The 15797-nt window shown below is 50.1% G+C and overlaps 1 protein-coding gene across 2 annotated transcripts; it reads left to right on the forward strand.

Moving 5' to 3' along the window:
* The first annotated feature begins 3602 nt into the window (after nucleotides 1-3602).
* On the forward strand, nucleotides 3603-15602 carry LOC116816049 (uncharacterized). Of its 2 annotated transcripts, none has more exons than XR_012655726.1 (2): nucleotides 3603-3661; nucleotides 14828-15602. XR_012655726.1 is itself a non-coding variant. In XM_075064979.1 (2 exons), the coding sequence occupies exons 1-2, from the start codon at nucleotides 9183-9185 to the stop codon at nucleotides 15391-15393; spliced, it is 630 nt and encodes a 209-aa protein (XP_074921080.1). In that variant the 5' UTR covers nucleotides 8801-9182; the 3' UTR covers nucleotides 15394-15602. The 2 variants fall into 2 exon arrangements, 1 of the variants encoding a protein (XP_074921080.1); XM_075064979.1 differs by lacking the exon at nucleotides 3603-3661 and adding an exon at nucleotides 8801-9246.
* Nucleotides 15603-15797: the final 195 nt, after the last annotated feature.

Consider the following 15797-nt stretch of genomic DNA (forward strand, 5'->3'; position numbering starts at 1 on the left):
TAAGTGATTGGGCAATAAAATGGCAAATGAAATTTAATGTGGATAAATGTAAAGTAATGACATTGGAAAAAATAACCCAACTATACATACAATATGATGGGGGCTAATTTAGCTACAACGAGTCAAAAAAAAGATCTTGGAATCATCATGGACAGTTCTTCTGAAGATGTCCATGCAGTGTGCAGAGGCAGTTAAAAAAGCAAACAGGATGTTAGGAATAATTAAAAAGGGATAGAGAATAAGACTGAGAATATATTATTTGCCCTTATATAATCCATGGTACACCCACATCTCGAATACTGTGTACAGATGTGGTTTCCTACCTCCCAAAAGTATACTGGCACTAGAAAAGGTTCAGAAATGGCAACTAAAATGATTAGGGGTTTGGAGAGGTCCCATATGAAGAAAGTTTAAAGAGGCTAGGCCTCTGCAGCTTGGAAAAGAGGGAGACTAAGGGGGGATATGATAGAGGTTATTAAAGTCATGAGTGATGTGGAGAAAGTGGATAAGGAAAAGTTATTTACTTATTCCCATAATACAAGAACTAGGGTCACCAAATGAAATTAATAGGCAGCAGGTTTAAAACAAATAAAAGGAAGTTCTTCTTCAAGCAGCACACAGTCAACTTGTGGAACTCCTTACCTGAGGAGGTTGTGATGGCTGGGACTATAACAGCATTTAAAAGAGAATTGGATAAATTCGTAGTGGTTAAGTCCATAAATGGCTATTAGCCAGAAAGGGTAAAGAATGGTGGCCCTAGCCTCTGTTCATCGGAGGATGGAGATGGATGGCAGGAGAGAGATCACTTGATTATTGCCTGTTAGGTTCACTCCCTCTGGGGACCTGGCATTGGCCACTGTCGGTAGACAGATACTGGGCTAGATGGACCTTTGGTCTGACCCGGTACGGCCCTTCTTATGTTATGTTCTTATGTCCTCCCCCTGTACCCCAAACCTCTACCCCAGCCTTGAGCCCCCTCCTACATGCCAAACCCCTCAGCCCCACCCCTGCCACATGAATTTTGTTATGTGCACCAATATGGAGGTGATGTGTGACACATCACCTCCATATTGGTGCACATAACAAAATTCATTCTACATATGCTTGGGAAAAATTAGAGGGAATACTGTTAGGCACCCCAAGACACGAAGCCCCTGCAGCTCAACCCTGCATCAGGGTCCTCATCCAGAAAGATGAGTGCTGGCAGCAGGGTGACCCTTCCAGAGAGGCAGGTACAGCAATGTGGGGCCCCACTCTTCTTCCCAGGAATGCAGCAGGCCTCCTATCTCCTCAGGAGCAGGAGGAATTGCAGCAGGTGTCCCCTTCCTTCCCCCCACTCCCCACCTCCAGGGAGACAGGTGTGACGGCAGAGGGTCTCCAACACTTATCCCAGTAACTGATGTAGGTGGACTGGGCTCCAGACACAGCCCTGTGCCGGGCTGGTATTGGCAGAGCTCCTGGAAGGGGAGGAGGGCAGGGGGGTCTTTCAGCTAAAAGCCTGTTGACATGTGTGAGGCAATTCACCTCTCTGACAGCTACTGCTCCAGGCTATGACAGACTCCGTCAGGAATTGTACGTTAGCTACACACTGCTCATATTTTCAAGGTTTTCTTTGAAACGATGAGCTAGAAACTTACCTTACATCAGACTCTTGTTTTTTTTTTTAAATCACAGCTCCAAGGGCTGGGGCCCCGGGCACAGACCTAGAGCGTCTGTGCTGAGACCCTCTGGCCCTGTGCATAACCCAACCTACACCACTCACCCAACCTTAACTTTCTCCCTCCAAAAATGCAAACAATACAACAAATCACCAGAACAAATCAGCATCAGATGATAAAACTCTCTCTCTCTCTCTCTCTCTCTCAGGAATTCATCTCCAGTATTACTGTGAACTAACAAAGAACAAAATCATCCAGCTGTTATTTCCTATAAAATAGAGTTAAAAAGGTAAATGCATGAGTTCAACATGTACATCTTTAAGCCCGCCATACTCTAAAATCAACACACTTCATAACACCAGACAGATCCACCATTCCAATCCTAGTCAGCCAGGTAATCTCCTAATGCAACACCCCACCCCACAGTCCATTATGATCATCTAATCTGTCCTCCTGGACAGCACAAGCCAGAGACCCGCCCCACAATAATTCCTAGGCCCTACTCAGCAGTTCAAGTCGTGACAAGTGGCCTACATGTCTGTTACTTGCTATGTGGGTTGAGTAAGGAGCATGATCCTCATTTCACAGACAGAAAGGCAGAGGCTCCAAGAAGTTGAGCAACCTGCCTACAGGACATTCTGGATTAAGCATGGGACTGGCAGCCTGGAACAAACTGTGTCGTAATTGGATGGATACTAATTCACTGCATGGCTTTAGGCATCTCACAAAGGTCCATATTTTCAAAAATGGCAGCCAGTGTTGGGTGCCTCAAATTTTAGGTGGCCAACTTGAGATCCCTTGGGTCTGATTCATTGAGCTGCTGACCTGCACTGTAGCTGGAGGCACTCAACCAAGCTACAAAATTCAGCCTGAAAACAAGGTACCCGCTACCTGCACCAGAGGCCCCTTTTGACAAGTTTGGCCTGGACTCTTTGGGCTCAGGGTCCCTAGCTGCAAAGTGGGGCCACAAGTTGTCCCATAAGGCAAGTCTGGAGAGCCCACTGGGGCTGGCACTGAGCAGCTGGCCGGACATCCCACCAGCCGGCCGGACATCCCACCAGCCCTGGATCACACAGTGCCCTGGCGGAGCTGGGTTTTCTGGGGGCAGCACAGGACACAGGCTGACCCCGCCTGAAGACCACAGGATAGCCACAAGCTCCATGTCCCTTAGTCCGGGGCTGGTTTCTTGGCTCTGTGTCCAGGCACTGGACAACCCCCAGCCCAGCACTTTCCTCTCCCCTGACGCAGCCCCAGCGAGCCCCTGGGGCCCAACAGGCAGCAGTCGGGCAGAAGTTGGTGCCCAAGGCCGGCTAGGGCCTGGGGGGCCCAGGCCCCCCCCCCGGGCTTTGTCCCGCTGCCTGCCGGGCCGCAGGCTCCAGCAGGGGGCGGCGGCGCCGCGCAGGAGCCGCTTCCCCGGCCCGCGCCCCGCTCCGCTCCCACCCGGCCGCAGACAAAGGCCGGCTCCCGCCAGTCCCGCGGCTGCCAGCTCCGCGCCGGGTCCGCGCGCGGCATGGGCGGCTCCAGGCCCCCGCGGAGCCATGAGGCGCGGGCTGCGGGCGCAGCGGCGAGCAGCATGGCCGGGCCGGGGCCGGGCCGGGGCCAGGGCGGCCGGCGCGGCATCCCCAAGCGCAAGCCAACTTCACGCTGCAGGAGATCGACATCCTGATGAGCGAGGTGCGCGCTACGAGCAGCTGCTGTTCGGGGCCAGTCCACAACGTGACAGCCTACGAGAAGCAAGATCTGGTGGCGCATCACCAACAAGATCAACGCGGCGCCGCAACCAGCGCGACATCGGCGAGGTGAAGAACCGCTGGCGCGGCCTGCGCCGCCGGGCAACGACAAGATCACCGCACCGCCAGGAGCGCCAGGCGCCGCCCGACGTCCGCGGCTACCCGTGCCCCGCGGCGCCGAGCCCGCGAGCCCGAGCTCGGCCCGCAATGGGCTTGCACGGCGTGTGCCCGCTGGACGCGCGCCCGGCTCCGGCGAGGTGCCCGCGCCGCAGGGTGAGTGAAGAAGGCCCGGCCGCGCCAGCGCCCCTGAGCCGGGCCCTGTCCCCCCCCGGCGCTGCCTGGCCCGGGGCCGCTTCCCTGGCTGCCCCAGCTGTAGCCCGGCCCTGGAGGGGTAGCCCCTGAGCGCTCGCGGAGATCCGCTGCCCTGCGTGGGTCGGGGGGCTCCCCGGCTTCCTTCCCTGCCCGCCTAGCCCGCGCCTGCTGCTGGCTAGTGGGGGGTAACCCCCGGGGCTGGCCCTCCCCCAGCCGCACGGCAGCAGCTTGTCTGTGGGGTGCCAGCCTGGAGGGCAGTTCCAGGGCAGGTCTCTAATGCCCAAGAGTGTGTAACCCGTGGGGTCGTGGTTGGCGAGATGTAACCTTGAGATTGCTCGAGTTTGGAATAGCTGCGTGATGCAGCCTGGCAAAGCCGGCGGCCTGTCCCTGCGCCCAGCACCCCGGAGAGCAGATCACACAAGAACTGCGAGGTCCTGGGGCTTTTTAGCAAATCCTTTAGCAGAGAGGCCATGTTACAAGAGACCGGGTAGCTACGCTTCCCCGCGGGGGTCGAGAGGGGGATTCCTGGTTTGAGAAGACATGCTAACAGTAGCTCTGATCAAGGGAGTGTGCTAAAAATGAAGGATATCTGCTATAGCATGAGCCCCTAGCTGCCCTCGCACATACCCGTCTGAGACGTTAGGTGGGTCCTTGGGGGGCTAGCCCCTCAGCCCATGGTGGCTCCAATCTGTTTTTTAGCACAGAAGCTTGACATGTAGACACTCAGTCTCTCCTTTGGGCCCCACCCTAGCTGTGCATTTGATAGAGCTTGGGTGCAGTTTCTGTGTTTGGTCAGTATCTTTCTGGTATTGTTTATAGTTTATGGCGCTTATCATAATATCAGAGCACCTCCAACATCAGTGGATTAAGCCTCTATCACAGCACAGTATTGTGGCCATTTTAGAGGGGAGAATTCAGGCATGGGAGGTGAACTGACTTGTCCAAGCTCACACAAAGAGTCTGGCAGTGCTAGGAATAGAAGCAGATTTCCTGATTAGCTGTACTATGCCTTAGCAAATCTTTGCTTCTAAAAGGCACCAGAACAGAACACGGTGATCTAGGTGTGGCTGGCACACAGCTGTGGGAGGGCCTTGCTTCCATGCTTGGGAACATGATACCTCAACAGCTGCTGCCCAGTGCCACACTGCTTTGTTGCCATATCACTCTGCAAACTCGTATCTGTCTTGCTATTCCCACTACTTCCTCTGGCTCTTGTAGCACTGCTCCTTCTCAGATTTCTCCCTCCCCATGAGTACTTTCTTTCAGGTTCTCTTCCCTCCATTGCACTCAGATTTTTATTTATTTATTTAAATTTTTTAAGCTATTGCAGTTTTGCTCTTTTATTTTTAGCTTCAGCAAGAGCCTCTGAATCTCTCCTGTGTCCTCCCTGGTATCTTGACTTTAGCAAAGCTTTTGATACAGTGTCCCACAGTATTCTTGCCAGCAAGTTCAAGAAATATGGGCTGGATGAATGGACAATAAGGTAGCTAGAAAGCTGGCTAGATTGTCGAGCTCAACGGGTTCTGATCAATAGTTTGCTGTTTAGTTGGCAGCCAGTATCAAGTGGAGTGCCCCAAGGGTCAGTCTTGGGCCAGTTTTGTTCAACATCTTTATTAATGATCTGGATGATGGGATGAATTGCACTCTTAGCAAGTTTGCGGATGACACTAAACTGGGGAGGGGAGTAGATACGATGGAGGGTAGGGATAGGGTCCAGAATGACCTAGACAAATTGGAGGATTGGGCCAAAAAAAAATCTGATGCGGTTCAACAAGGACGAGTGCAGAGTCCTGCGCTTAAGAAGGAAGAATCCCATGCACGATTACAGGCTGGGGAACGACTGGCTAAGCAGCAGTTCTGCAGAAAAGGACTTGGGGATTACAGTGGATGAGAAGCTGGATATGAGTCAGCAGTGTGCCCTTGTTGCCAAGAAGGCCAACAGCATATTGGGCTGTATTCATAGGAACATTTCCTGCAGATCAAGGGGAGGGGAAGTGATTATTCCCCTCTATTTGGCACTCATGAAGCCACACCTGGAGTATTGTGTCCAGTTTTGGGCCCCTCACTACAGAAAGGATGTGGACAAATTGGAGAGAGTCCAGCGGAGGGCAACAAAAATGATTAGGGGGATGGGGCACATGACTTATGAGAAGAGGCTGAGGGAACTGGGCTTATTTAGTCCTCAGGAGAGAAGAGTGAGGGGCGATTTGATAGCAGCCTTCAGCTACCTGACGAGGGGGTTCCAAAGAGGATAAAGCTAGGCTGTTCTCAGTGGTGGCAGGTGATGCAACAAGAAGCAATGATCTCAAGTTGCAGTGGGGGAGGTCTAGGTTGGCTATTAGGAAACACTGTTTGCTAGGAGGGTGGTGAAGCACTGGAATGGGTTACCTAGGAAGGTGGTGGAATCTCCATCCTTAGAGGTTTTTAAGGCCTGGCTTGACAGAGCGATGGCTGGGATGATTTAGTTGGTGTTGCTCCTGCTTTGAGCACAGGGTTGGACTAGATGACCTCCTGAGATCTCTTCCAACCCTGATATTCAGTTATTCTACGCAGCGCTTCCCAAACTGGTATAGTTAGATGTATCATTCCCACTCCTTCCTGGTCAGTAATGGAGATGTTAAAAGGACAACTAATGCTGCTCCCTCTAATGCCACAGCAGGCGCCTTCTCCCTACCCAGTGATCCCCTTTGTCTGCAGTCCTTCAGCCACTTTCTGTTACAAATGAGAGTGCTTCTGGCCAAACAATTTGACCCAGCTGTGAGATAGGTTCAGTGAACCACAGTATGAGATGCTAAAGTCCAAGTATGTAACATACCACCCTCACCCCACATCATCTATGTCTACAGTTTCCCATTGAGGTTGTTGCCTAATGCTTATATTGTGTTAATGCATATGGCCTCAACCAGACCAGGACCCCATGAGCTGTACAAACCCATAGTAAGTGGCAGTGCCTGCCCCAAGGATCTTACATTCTCAACAGCCAGGCATAACAGGTGCATGAAGCAAGGATAGGGGAACAGAAATATTTTGATGTCTTGGGACAGACTAGTTGTGTGCTCAATTCTTAGCTAATCAGTAGTTGTAAGAGCGTGGCTGTACGTCACCAGGCCCAGATGGTATTCACCCAAGAGTTCTGAAGGAACTCAAATGTGAAATTGCAGAACTAGTAACTGGGTTTTAACCTATCATTTAAATCAGCTTCTGTTCCAAATGACAGAAGGATAGATAATGTAAAGCCAATTTTTAAAAAGGGCTCCAGAGTAGATTCTGGCAATTACAGGCCAGTAAGGCTGACCTGAGTACTGGGCTAGTAAAGAACACAATTGTCAGACACATAGATTAACATAATTTGTTGGTGAAGAGTCAGCATGGTTTTTGTAAAGGGAAATCATGCCTCCGCAATCTCGTAGAATTCTTTGAGGGGGCCAACAAGCATGTGGAGAAGGGATCCAGTGGATACAGTGTACTTAGATTTTCAGAAAACCTTTGACAAGGTCCCTCACAAAAGGCTCATAAGCAAAGTAAGCTGTCATGGGCTAAGAGGAAAGGTCCTCTCCTGGATGGGTAACTGGTTAAAATATAGGAATCAAAGGGTAGGAATAAAAGGTCACTTTTCAGAATGGAGAGAGATAAATAGTGGTGTACCCCAGGGGTCAGTTCTGGGACCAGTCCTATTCAACATATTCATAAATGATCTGGAAAAAAGGGTAAACAGGGAGGTGGCAAAATTTGCAGATGATAGAAAACTACTCAAGATAGTTAAGTCCCAGGCAGACTGCGAGGAGTTACAAAAGGATCTTTCAAAACTGGGTGACTGGGCAACAAAATGGCATATGAAATTCAATGTTGATAAATGCAAAGTAATGCACATTGGAAAACATAATCCCAACTATACATACATGATGGGGTCTAAATTAGCTGTTACCACTCAAGAAAGAAATCCTAGAGTCATTGTGGATAGTTCCCTGAAAACATCCACTCAATGTGCAGCTGCAGTCAAAAAAGTGAACAGACTTTAAGAAAGGGATAGGTAATAAAACAGAAAATATCATATTGTCTCTATGTAAATCCACAGTATGCCCACATCTTGAATACAGCATACAGATGTTGTCACCACATCTCAAAAAAGATACATTGGAATTGGAAAACGTTCCGAAAAGGGCAACAAAAATGATTAGGGGTATGGAATGGCTTCCATATGTGAAGAGATTAATGAGAATGGGACTCTTCAGTTTAGAAAAGAGATGAATAAAGGGGGATATAATAGAGGTCTATAAAATCATGACTGGTGTGGAGAAATAATACTTCCGTATTTACTTACTCCTTCTCATAACACAATACCTAGGAGTCTCCCAATGAAATTATTAGGCAGCAGATTTAAAACAAACACAAAGGGGTATTTCTTCACTTAATGCACAGTCGCCCTGTGGAACTCTTTGCCAGAGGATGTTGTGAAGGCCAAGACAATAACAGGGTTCAAAAAAGAACTAGATAAGTTCATGGAAGATAGATCCATCAATGGCTATTAGCCAGGATGGGGAGGGATGGTGTCCGTAGCCTCTGTTTGCCAGAAGCTGGGCATGGGTGACGGGATGGATCACTCGATGATTACCTGTTCTGTTCATTCCCTCTGAGGCACCTGGCATTGGCCACTGTCAGAAGACAGGATACTGGGCCAGATGAACCTTTGGTCTGACGCAGTGTGGCCATTCTTATGTTCTTATGTCTGCGTGGCTGTTTTGTGTCTGCATTATGGCTGGGGAGCTTTGAGGAGGCACTCCAAGGAGGATATGGTTATTGATGGGGGAGGTGTAGGCTGGATATTAGGAAACACTATTTCACTAGGAGGGTGGAGAAGCACTGGAATGGGTTACCTAGGGAGGTGGTAAAATCTCTTTCCTTAGTGGTTTTTAAGGCCCAGCTTGACAAAGCCCTGGCTGGGATTATTTAGTTGGTATTAGTCCTGCTTTGGGCAGGGGTTTGTACTAGATGACCTCCTGAGGTCTCTTCCAAGCTGATTCTTCTATGATCCTTCCATGATTCTGAGGATGCTGATAAATTGAAGAAGGTTCAGAGAGGATCCGGGAGAATGATTAAAGGATTAGAAACAAACCTTATAGTGATAAAATCAAGGAGCCCAGTCCATTTAGCTTAACAAAGAGAACACCAAAGGGTGACTTGATCACTGTCTGTAAATACCTACATGGGGAAAAATATTTTAAAATGGACTCTTCAGTCTAGCAGAGGAAGGTCTAGCATGATCCAACAGCTGGAACTTGTGGTTAGACAAATGCGGACTGGAAATAAGGTGTAAATGTAACAGTGAGGGTAACTGGTAAATTAAGCATTGGAACAAGGGGCATGGTGGAATCTCAATCACTGACCATTTTTAAATTAAGATGGGCGTTTTTTCTTAAAGAGCTGCTTCACTAATTGTTTGGGGGAAGTTCTGATTTCCTGTATCACGCAGGCCATAAACCAGATGATCACAATGGTCCCTTCTGGGCTTGGAGTCTGTGAATCAGAGGGAGATGTTTGGAGTCAAGGTAGGTCTGTGAGTTATCAGCTCCTCAGCAGAAGCAAGCTCCCCACAGTCCAGGACACACCTGCTCAAAGTGGCATCTGACCCTGCTGTAACAGCAGATGCAAAACCTGCAGCCATATCTCCACAGCTACTTATGATCAATACCCCCCACAGCACACCTTTTAGGATCCATGGGTGCTACCCATGCCTATCATAATATATGGTGTACCTCACCCAGGACACTAAATGCTCCAGTAACAACTACGTAGGAGAAATGAGATAATCGCTACATGCTGGAATGAATGCACGCAGAAAAATGAGACAAAAATACTATACCCCTTGTGGGTGAACACTTCACAAAGCAACTCTCTATAGCTGATCTCTCAGTCCTCATTCTCAAAGGAAACCCTGTACAACACGGTCAAAAGACAAGATTGGGAGCTTCTATTCATAACTGTGCTAGATGCTAACAGTCATGGACTCAAACTCTGAAGTGTAGACATAGCCTACAGCGGTGCAGCTCTACCGCTGCAGTGGCACTGCTGTAAGGTCTCCCTATAGCTCTCCTGTCGACATAACCCACTCCCAACGAGCGGCAGTAGCTCTGTCGGCACGAGAAGGTCTCCCACTGACATAGTGCTGTGCACACTAGTGCTTATGCTGGTATAATTTATGTCACTTGGGGGTGGAATATTCACACCCTTGAGTGACATCAGTTTTGCTGACATAAGTGGTAGTATAGGCATGGCCTTAATACAGACACTGGATTTATGGTTTATTACAACAATCTGTAACCCACTAATCCCCCTCCCCCCCCCCTTTTTTTTTTTTGTTCTCTGACTGCAGGGGTGTTAATGGGCCACTTCACCTTGAACTGTCCCTTACCATTGTGTTAACTACTTAAGCTAAACAGTGTGTTCTACCTTGCCCTTAGCTATGATGCTCAAAATACTGTTCCCAGGCCTGAAAAAGAGCTCTGTGTGGCCCGAATGCTTGTCTCTCTCACCAACAGTATTTGGTCCAATGAAGGATATTCCTTCACCCACTTGTCTCTGTTAGCAGCCTAGAGATAGTAGGCAAAGCCACATTTGCAGCTGAGATCATTGGAGACAAGGCCAGGGTGGAGCCCTAGGGGGGTAGGCATAAGGACAGATGGAGAAGGGAGTGCACTGATGGAGCAATCTGAGAGGTTCTAGGAGAACCAGAAAGGGACTAGCTCATGAAAGCCCTGGGCTGACAGGATTTGTTTTAGAAGAGATGGGTTGATTGTGTCAAAGGCAGCCAATGGGCCACGAAGGCACCAGCCCCGAAATCGGGCCAGGAAATGGCTGTTCGAGACCGTGCAGGAGCCATTTCAGGACAATGCAGGGGGCAGATGCTGGCTTGAGAGGGCACTGAATGGAATTAGGAAGGAGTTTCAGACAGTGGCTGTAGCACCATGCTCTCAATAAGGGGGTGGGGCAGTAATTTGTGGGGAGTTGGGGTTAAGATGGCTTTTTATCATCTGAGAGGCCATGCACATCTGCATATTGAAGGGCAGGAGCAGGAGATTGGAGGCAAGCGGTTAGGAGTCACGGCTGAGTCCCTGGCACCAGTGGGTGGGAGGGTGAGCAGGGAAGTCAATGAAGTGCATGAGCACCCACCGGCAGCCCCACTATCAGCTCCCCGCATCTCCCAGTGCCTCCCACCCACCATGAACAGATGTTTTGTGCTGTGCAGGAGACTGAGAGGGAGTGGGAGGAGTGAGGACACGGTGTGCCGGGGGGTTGGAACTGGGTGGAGCAGGGGTGGGAAGAAGTGGGGCCTGGGGGGAAGGGATGGAGTGGGTGTGGGGCCTGGGACAGAGCTAGGGGTCAAGCACCCCCAGCACTTTGGAAAGTCGGTGCCTGTGCTGGGGTCCTGAGCTTATCTGGCAACACCCTGCCCTGCCCCCGTTGCTTCCTAGGGAAGGGAACTTGGCCGAGCAGCGATTGGCTGGGTTATGCTCCTTTCCTCTCTGGAAAACTTGCTTTTTCTCCAGTCTAATAATTCCTCAGTTCCTCCCAGATCTTCAGCGAATCTGTGCTCTAAGTAGCCCCTTGCATGTCACCAATAATGTGCGGTTCTGAGGAGCTGGGATGCCAGACTGCCCCACACAGCTCTTGAATACAGAACTGCTCACTAAGATGTCAGTTAGCCCCCCTTCCTTTTAGCACTCTGATGTTTTCTGAGCCAACCCTGCTCTGATGTATTCCTCTTGCTTGGGTTAAAATATCCTTACCCCTCCCTTATGAAGGGGTAAGTGACCTCACCTGGCCTCCTTTCCTCTGCATGTGTAGCTTTGGGTTTGTCCTTAACATGGAAAAATCTCTTCCCATTCTGGCCTCTGCAGGGCTGGCAATGCCAAAGGGCTGTGGATGATGAGAACTGGCAACTTCTTTCAGAAATGCCACTTGGCCCCATGTCAGACAAACCCATCCAGACACCACAGTTTTCTGCAATAACTTTATTAGTGCTTAGATGCAGAGGAGCATATACAGTAACTCATGGGCCAAATTCAGCATTGGCAGGAACAGTGCCAGTGGAATGGTGTGTTTACACCAGCACTGAATTTGGCTCTACAGCTGGCTCCACAGCACCTTACTGCTTCTCTGGCCTTGGGCAAGTCACTTAACTTCTCTGCTCTCTGCCTTTCTGTGACATGGGGTAGCTGCCTCCCTACCTCTCTGAGATCTTAGGCAGCCATTCTGCAGTCTTTTCGCACAGACCCCGCGTAAGCCCATTGATTTGATGAGGGCTTAACATAGGACTCCATGTTAGTGAACACTTGCAAGAATGGGGCCTTAATTAGCTGACACTTGTGAAGGGCATTCAAAGGGTGCTTTCAGGTCAAGCTCCATTGTTGAGGTTACATTCTAAAATGGGATCACGTTCCTGTTTTGGGGGTTACAGGTTTGTGAGGGTTTTTCCCCCTCCTGGAAAAGCAGGTGGGCCATTGGTGTGACAGCTCACGTGGAGTCACTTTCAGGCCACCAGAATGTTCTTTGTCATGCTGTGGTGGGTTTTTCTCTCTCAAAATATTTTAGGAATTTTTTTTCGGGCTCTTGGCTGAAATTTTTCCTTGGTACTTTGTTGATGCTGTCTCTTCAATAAACCCTGTCTGGTTCCACAAAATGTAGAGGGGTAGGTTGTGGGTACAGCTGATGCAGCGTGGAATATGGAGGTGTGTTGAAAGGACACACTTAGGAGTCCTGCACTTAGGAAGGAAGAATCCCATTCACTGTTACAGACTAGGGATCGAATGGCTAGGAAGCAGTTCGCAGAAAAGGACCTAGGGGTTACAGTGGAGGAGAAGCTGGATATGAGTCAGCAGTGTGCCCTTGTTGCCAAGAAGGCTAACGGCATTTTGGGCTGTATAAGTAGGGGCATTGCCAGCAGATCAAGGGATGTGATCATTCCCCTCTATTCGACATTGGTGAGGCCTCATCTGGAGTACAGTGTCCAGTTTTGGGCCCCACACTACAAGAAGGATGTGGAAAAATTGGAAAGAGTCCAGCGGAGGGCGACAAAAATGATTAGGGGGCTGGAGCTCATGACTTACGAGGAGAAACTGGGGGAACTGGGATTGTTTAATCTGCAGAAGAGAAGAATGAGGGGGATTTGATAGCTGCTTTCAACTACCTGAAAGGGGGTCCCAAAGAGGATGGATCTAGACTGTTCTCAGTGGTACCTGATGACAGAACAAGGAGTAATGGTCTCAAGTTGCAATGCGGGAAGTTTAGGTTGAATATTAGGAAAACACTTTTTCACTCAGAGAGTGGTGAAGCACTGGAATGGGGTTACCTAGGGGAGTGGTGAAATCTCCTTTCTTAGAGGTTTTTAAGGTCAGGCTTGACAAAGCCCTGGCTGGGATGATTTCGTTGGTAATTGGTCCTGCTTTGAGCAGGTGGTTGGACTAGATGACCTCCTAAGGTCCCTTCCAACCCTGATAGTCTATGACAGTTTTAGCTGTTTGTTCACGTTATAACTGAAAGCTTGTGCACAGTGCACCCAGACTAGATTGACTGACCCCATGACGTTTTTCCTGTCAGATTCTGTCCTACAGCTGAGAAGGGCTCATGTGCAGCTGCTGAATGATTTAAAATGTATTCTCTCTCAGCAGCTGTACTTCAAACATCCATATCATCTGCTCTAGTTTCTCCTCCATTCAGTAGCGTGGCTGGGTGGGAGCAGGGCATCGGCCACCCCCACCCCCAACACCACTGAGCATCTTGGCGCCTTTTTAATTTTTACTCACCCAGCGGCTCTCCAGGTCTTTGGCAGCACTTTGGCAGTGGGTCTTCACTTGCCCCGGGTGTCTTCGGTGGCAGTGAAGGAAATGCCGCTGAAGACCTGCGGAGCAAGTGAAGGTCCTGCTGCTGAGGTGCCACCGAAGACCCGGAGCGCTGCTGGGTGAGTAAAAGCACCACCCCGACAGTAAAAGCACCGCAGTGGGTGGTGCCTTTTTTTTGATCGCTCCCCCTGTTCCCTCCACCTGGCTATGCCACAGCTTCCATCCCCCTTTGTCTGTAACCCTCCACTCCCACAACACCACTTAAAAAATGTTAGGAAATTCATACACACAGCTCTGCTGGTAAGCAGTTAAGGTTGCTACACACACAACATACCTGACACAAAAACAAGGAAATGAAGTTAAGCCACCTAACAAACAGTATGTACCAATCCCTGCTTATCCATCTGCAAGCACATACCTTATCCTAGCCACAAACCACACAGTGTAGTCTACCTCTGTCCCCTTCGGTACCAGCCTTCCACTACTACCGTTAACCCACCCCTTTACCAGAGTGCCCCTCCCACCACAACCACCTTCCACAACTACTAGTGGGAGAGAAGGGGGAATAGTCTCTTCTGTGGTATCTCCATTACTGGAGGCTTGCACCCATGGTAGCCCATTGTATATGATCCTCAGCTAATCTCTTTGCGGTTTAGTAGTTTTCTTGATCCACCCAGGACATTGCTGTTAAATGGCTCAAGTTTTTGTGTCGTGTATGGGAGGGGAGTGGGTGGCACCTCTAGCTTCTTCACAAGGGAGTTTATGTACTAGATACTAAAATTGGAATGAGGGGAAAAATTAAATTCACTATGTGTATGTCCTTGTCCACATAGCCTAGATGGCTTCACTATGCAATGCTGCCAGCCCTGGCATGGGGTGAAATTGGCAGAGAGGGGGCAGGCCTGGGATATGACTTTCCTTGCAATGGGGAGGACTGGAAACCCTTATTTAATGAAAAAATAAGGTGCCACGGGACTCTTTGTTGCTTTTTACATATCCAGACTAACATGGCTACCCCCCTTATTTAATGGTAGCTGAGACTGGAAGACGGTGCTGTGGCTGACCCCCGGCCCTCCTGTTGGAGGAGAGTGGGAGAAAGAAGATTTTTCTGGTCTTGCTTTGGTAGGGGTGGGGTTCAAATGTAACCCTGGCTATCCAGAGCCAAAGCACAGGCTGTATTTTCCCTGGTGGCCCATGTCCAGGTCGGAAGCCGCCCTCTGTTGGTGACCCTGGTTCTGGCCTGCTGCCTGCTTTCTCTTTCCAGTCTGATCTGATCTATCCTCTTTGCCAGGGACGGGTGTGAAGGAGGAGCCAGTAAAGGAGGAGCCAGTGGATGTGAAGCCAGAACCATTCCATACGCCTTCCACTGAGGCTGTCCATCAACAAGTGACGCGGGGAGGAGAGAGGCGGCTCCTCAGGAGTGCTGGCCATGTGCCGGACGATCCATGTGAAGGCTGGAGCCGGAGCCCGCAGAATCCCTCGCAAACTGAACTCGCCATCAGCGAGCTGGGAGGGCAGCAGGAGCCCCTGGGCACGGATTTCACAAGTATTATCTTTGACCAAGAGGCAGAGCACCTGAATGACTGTAATGCAAGTGAAAGCGTGACCCCTATAACTGTAGCACTGCAGGAGGGGGGGCTGGAGAGTGGCCATCTCAGCCCTGTGGAGAAGCGGATTCTCCAGTCCAATGAACAGCTGGTGCAGGAGATGCGAGCCTTCCGCAGGGAGTACACGGAAAGTCGCAGGGAAACTGCCTCTATCCTACGCATCATTGCCAAGGCCCTCAGCAGTGTGAGCAGCAGCCTCTGTGAGATCCGCGATCTCTACCTCCGACAGCAAGTGACCCCCAAGCAGTGAGAGGCCACTAGGCCGGGTCATCATCCAGCGTGGGTCTGGGAGGTCCTACCCGCCCCCCCCCCTCCCAGGGAGGGAAGTGCTTAGGGGCTGCATGGAACAGAGACGTGAACCACCCCTCAGCCAGCGGGAGAGAGATCTGGGGTTGGGGACATGGTTCTCCCACGCTTCCCCCCCACACTTTCCCTACTTGAATAAAACTCTGAACTGGCCATGTGCTCCCCCGTCAGTATCTGTTCCAGGCAGGGCCTGTGCAGGGAGCTGCACTCCAGTAAGAGTAGCTGGGGCATGATCGTGGCATTTCTTTCTAAACACTTAAGTGCGTTTGTTGCCTTTTCTGCTTCTGCTGCCTGTCCTTCCTGTGTCTCCTCTGCTACAGCCCTGCCTTGTCACACTGACACCGTAGG

Source organism: Chelonoidis abingdonii, chromosome 4, assembly GCF_003597395.2.
Source record: "Chelonoidis abingdonii isolate Lonesome George chromosome 4, CheloAbing_2.0, whole genome shotgun sequence".
Classification (NCBI taxonomy): domain Eukaryota; kingdom Metazoa; phylum Chordata; order Testudines; family Testudinidae; genus Chelonoidis; species Chelonoidis abingdonii.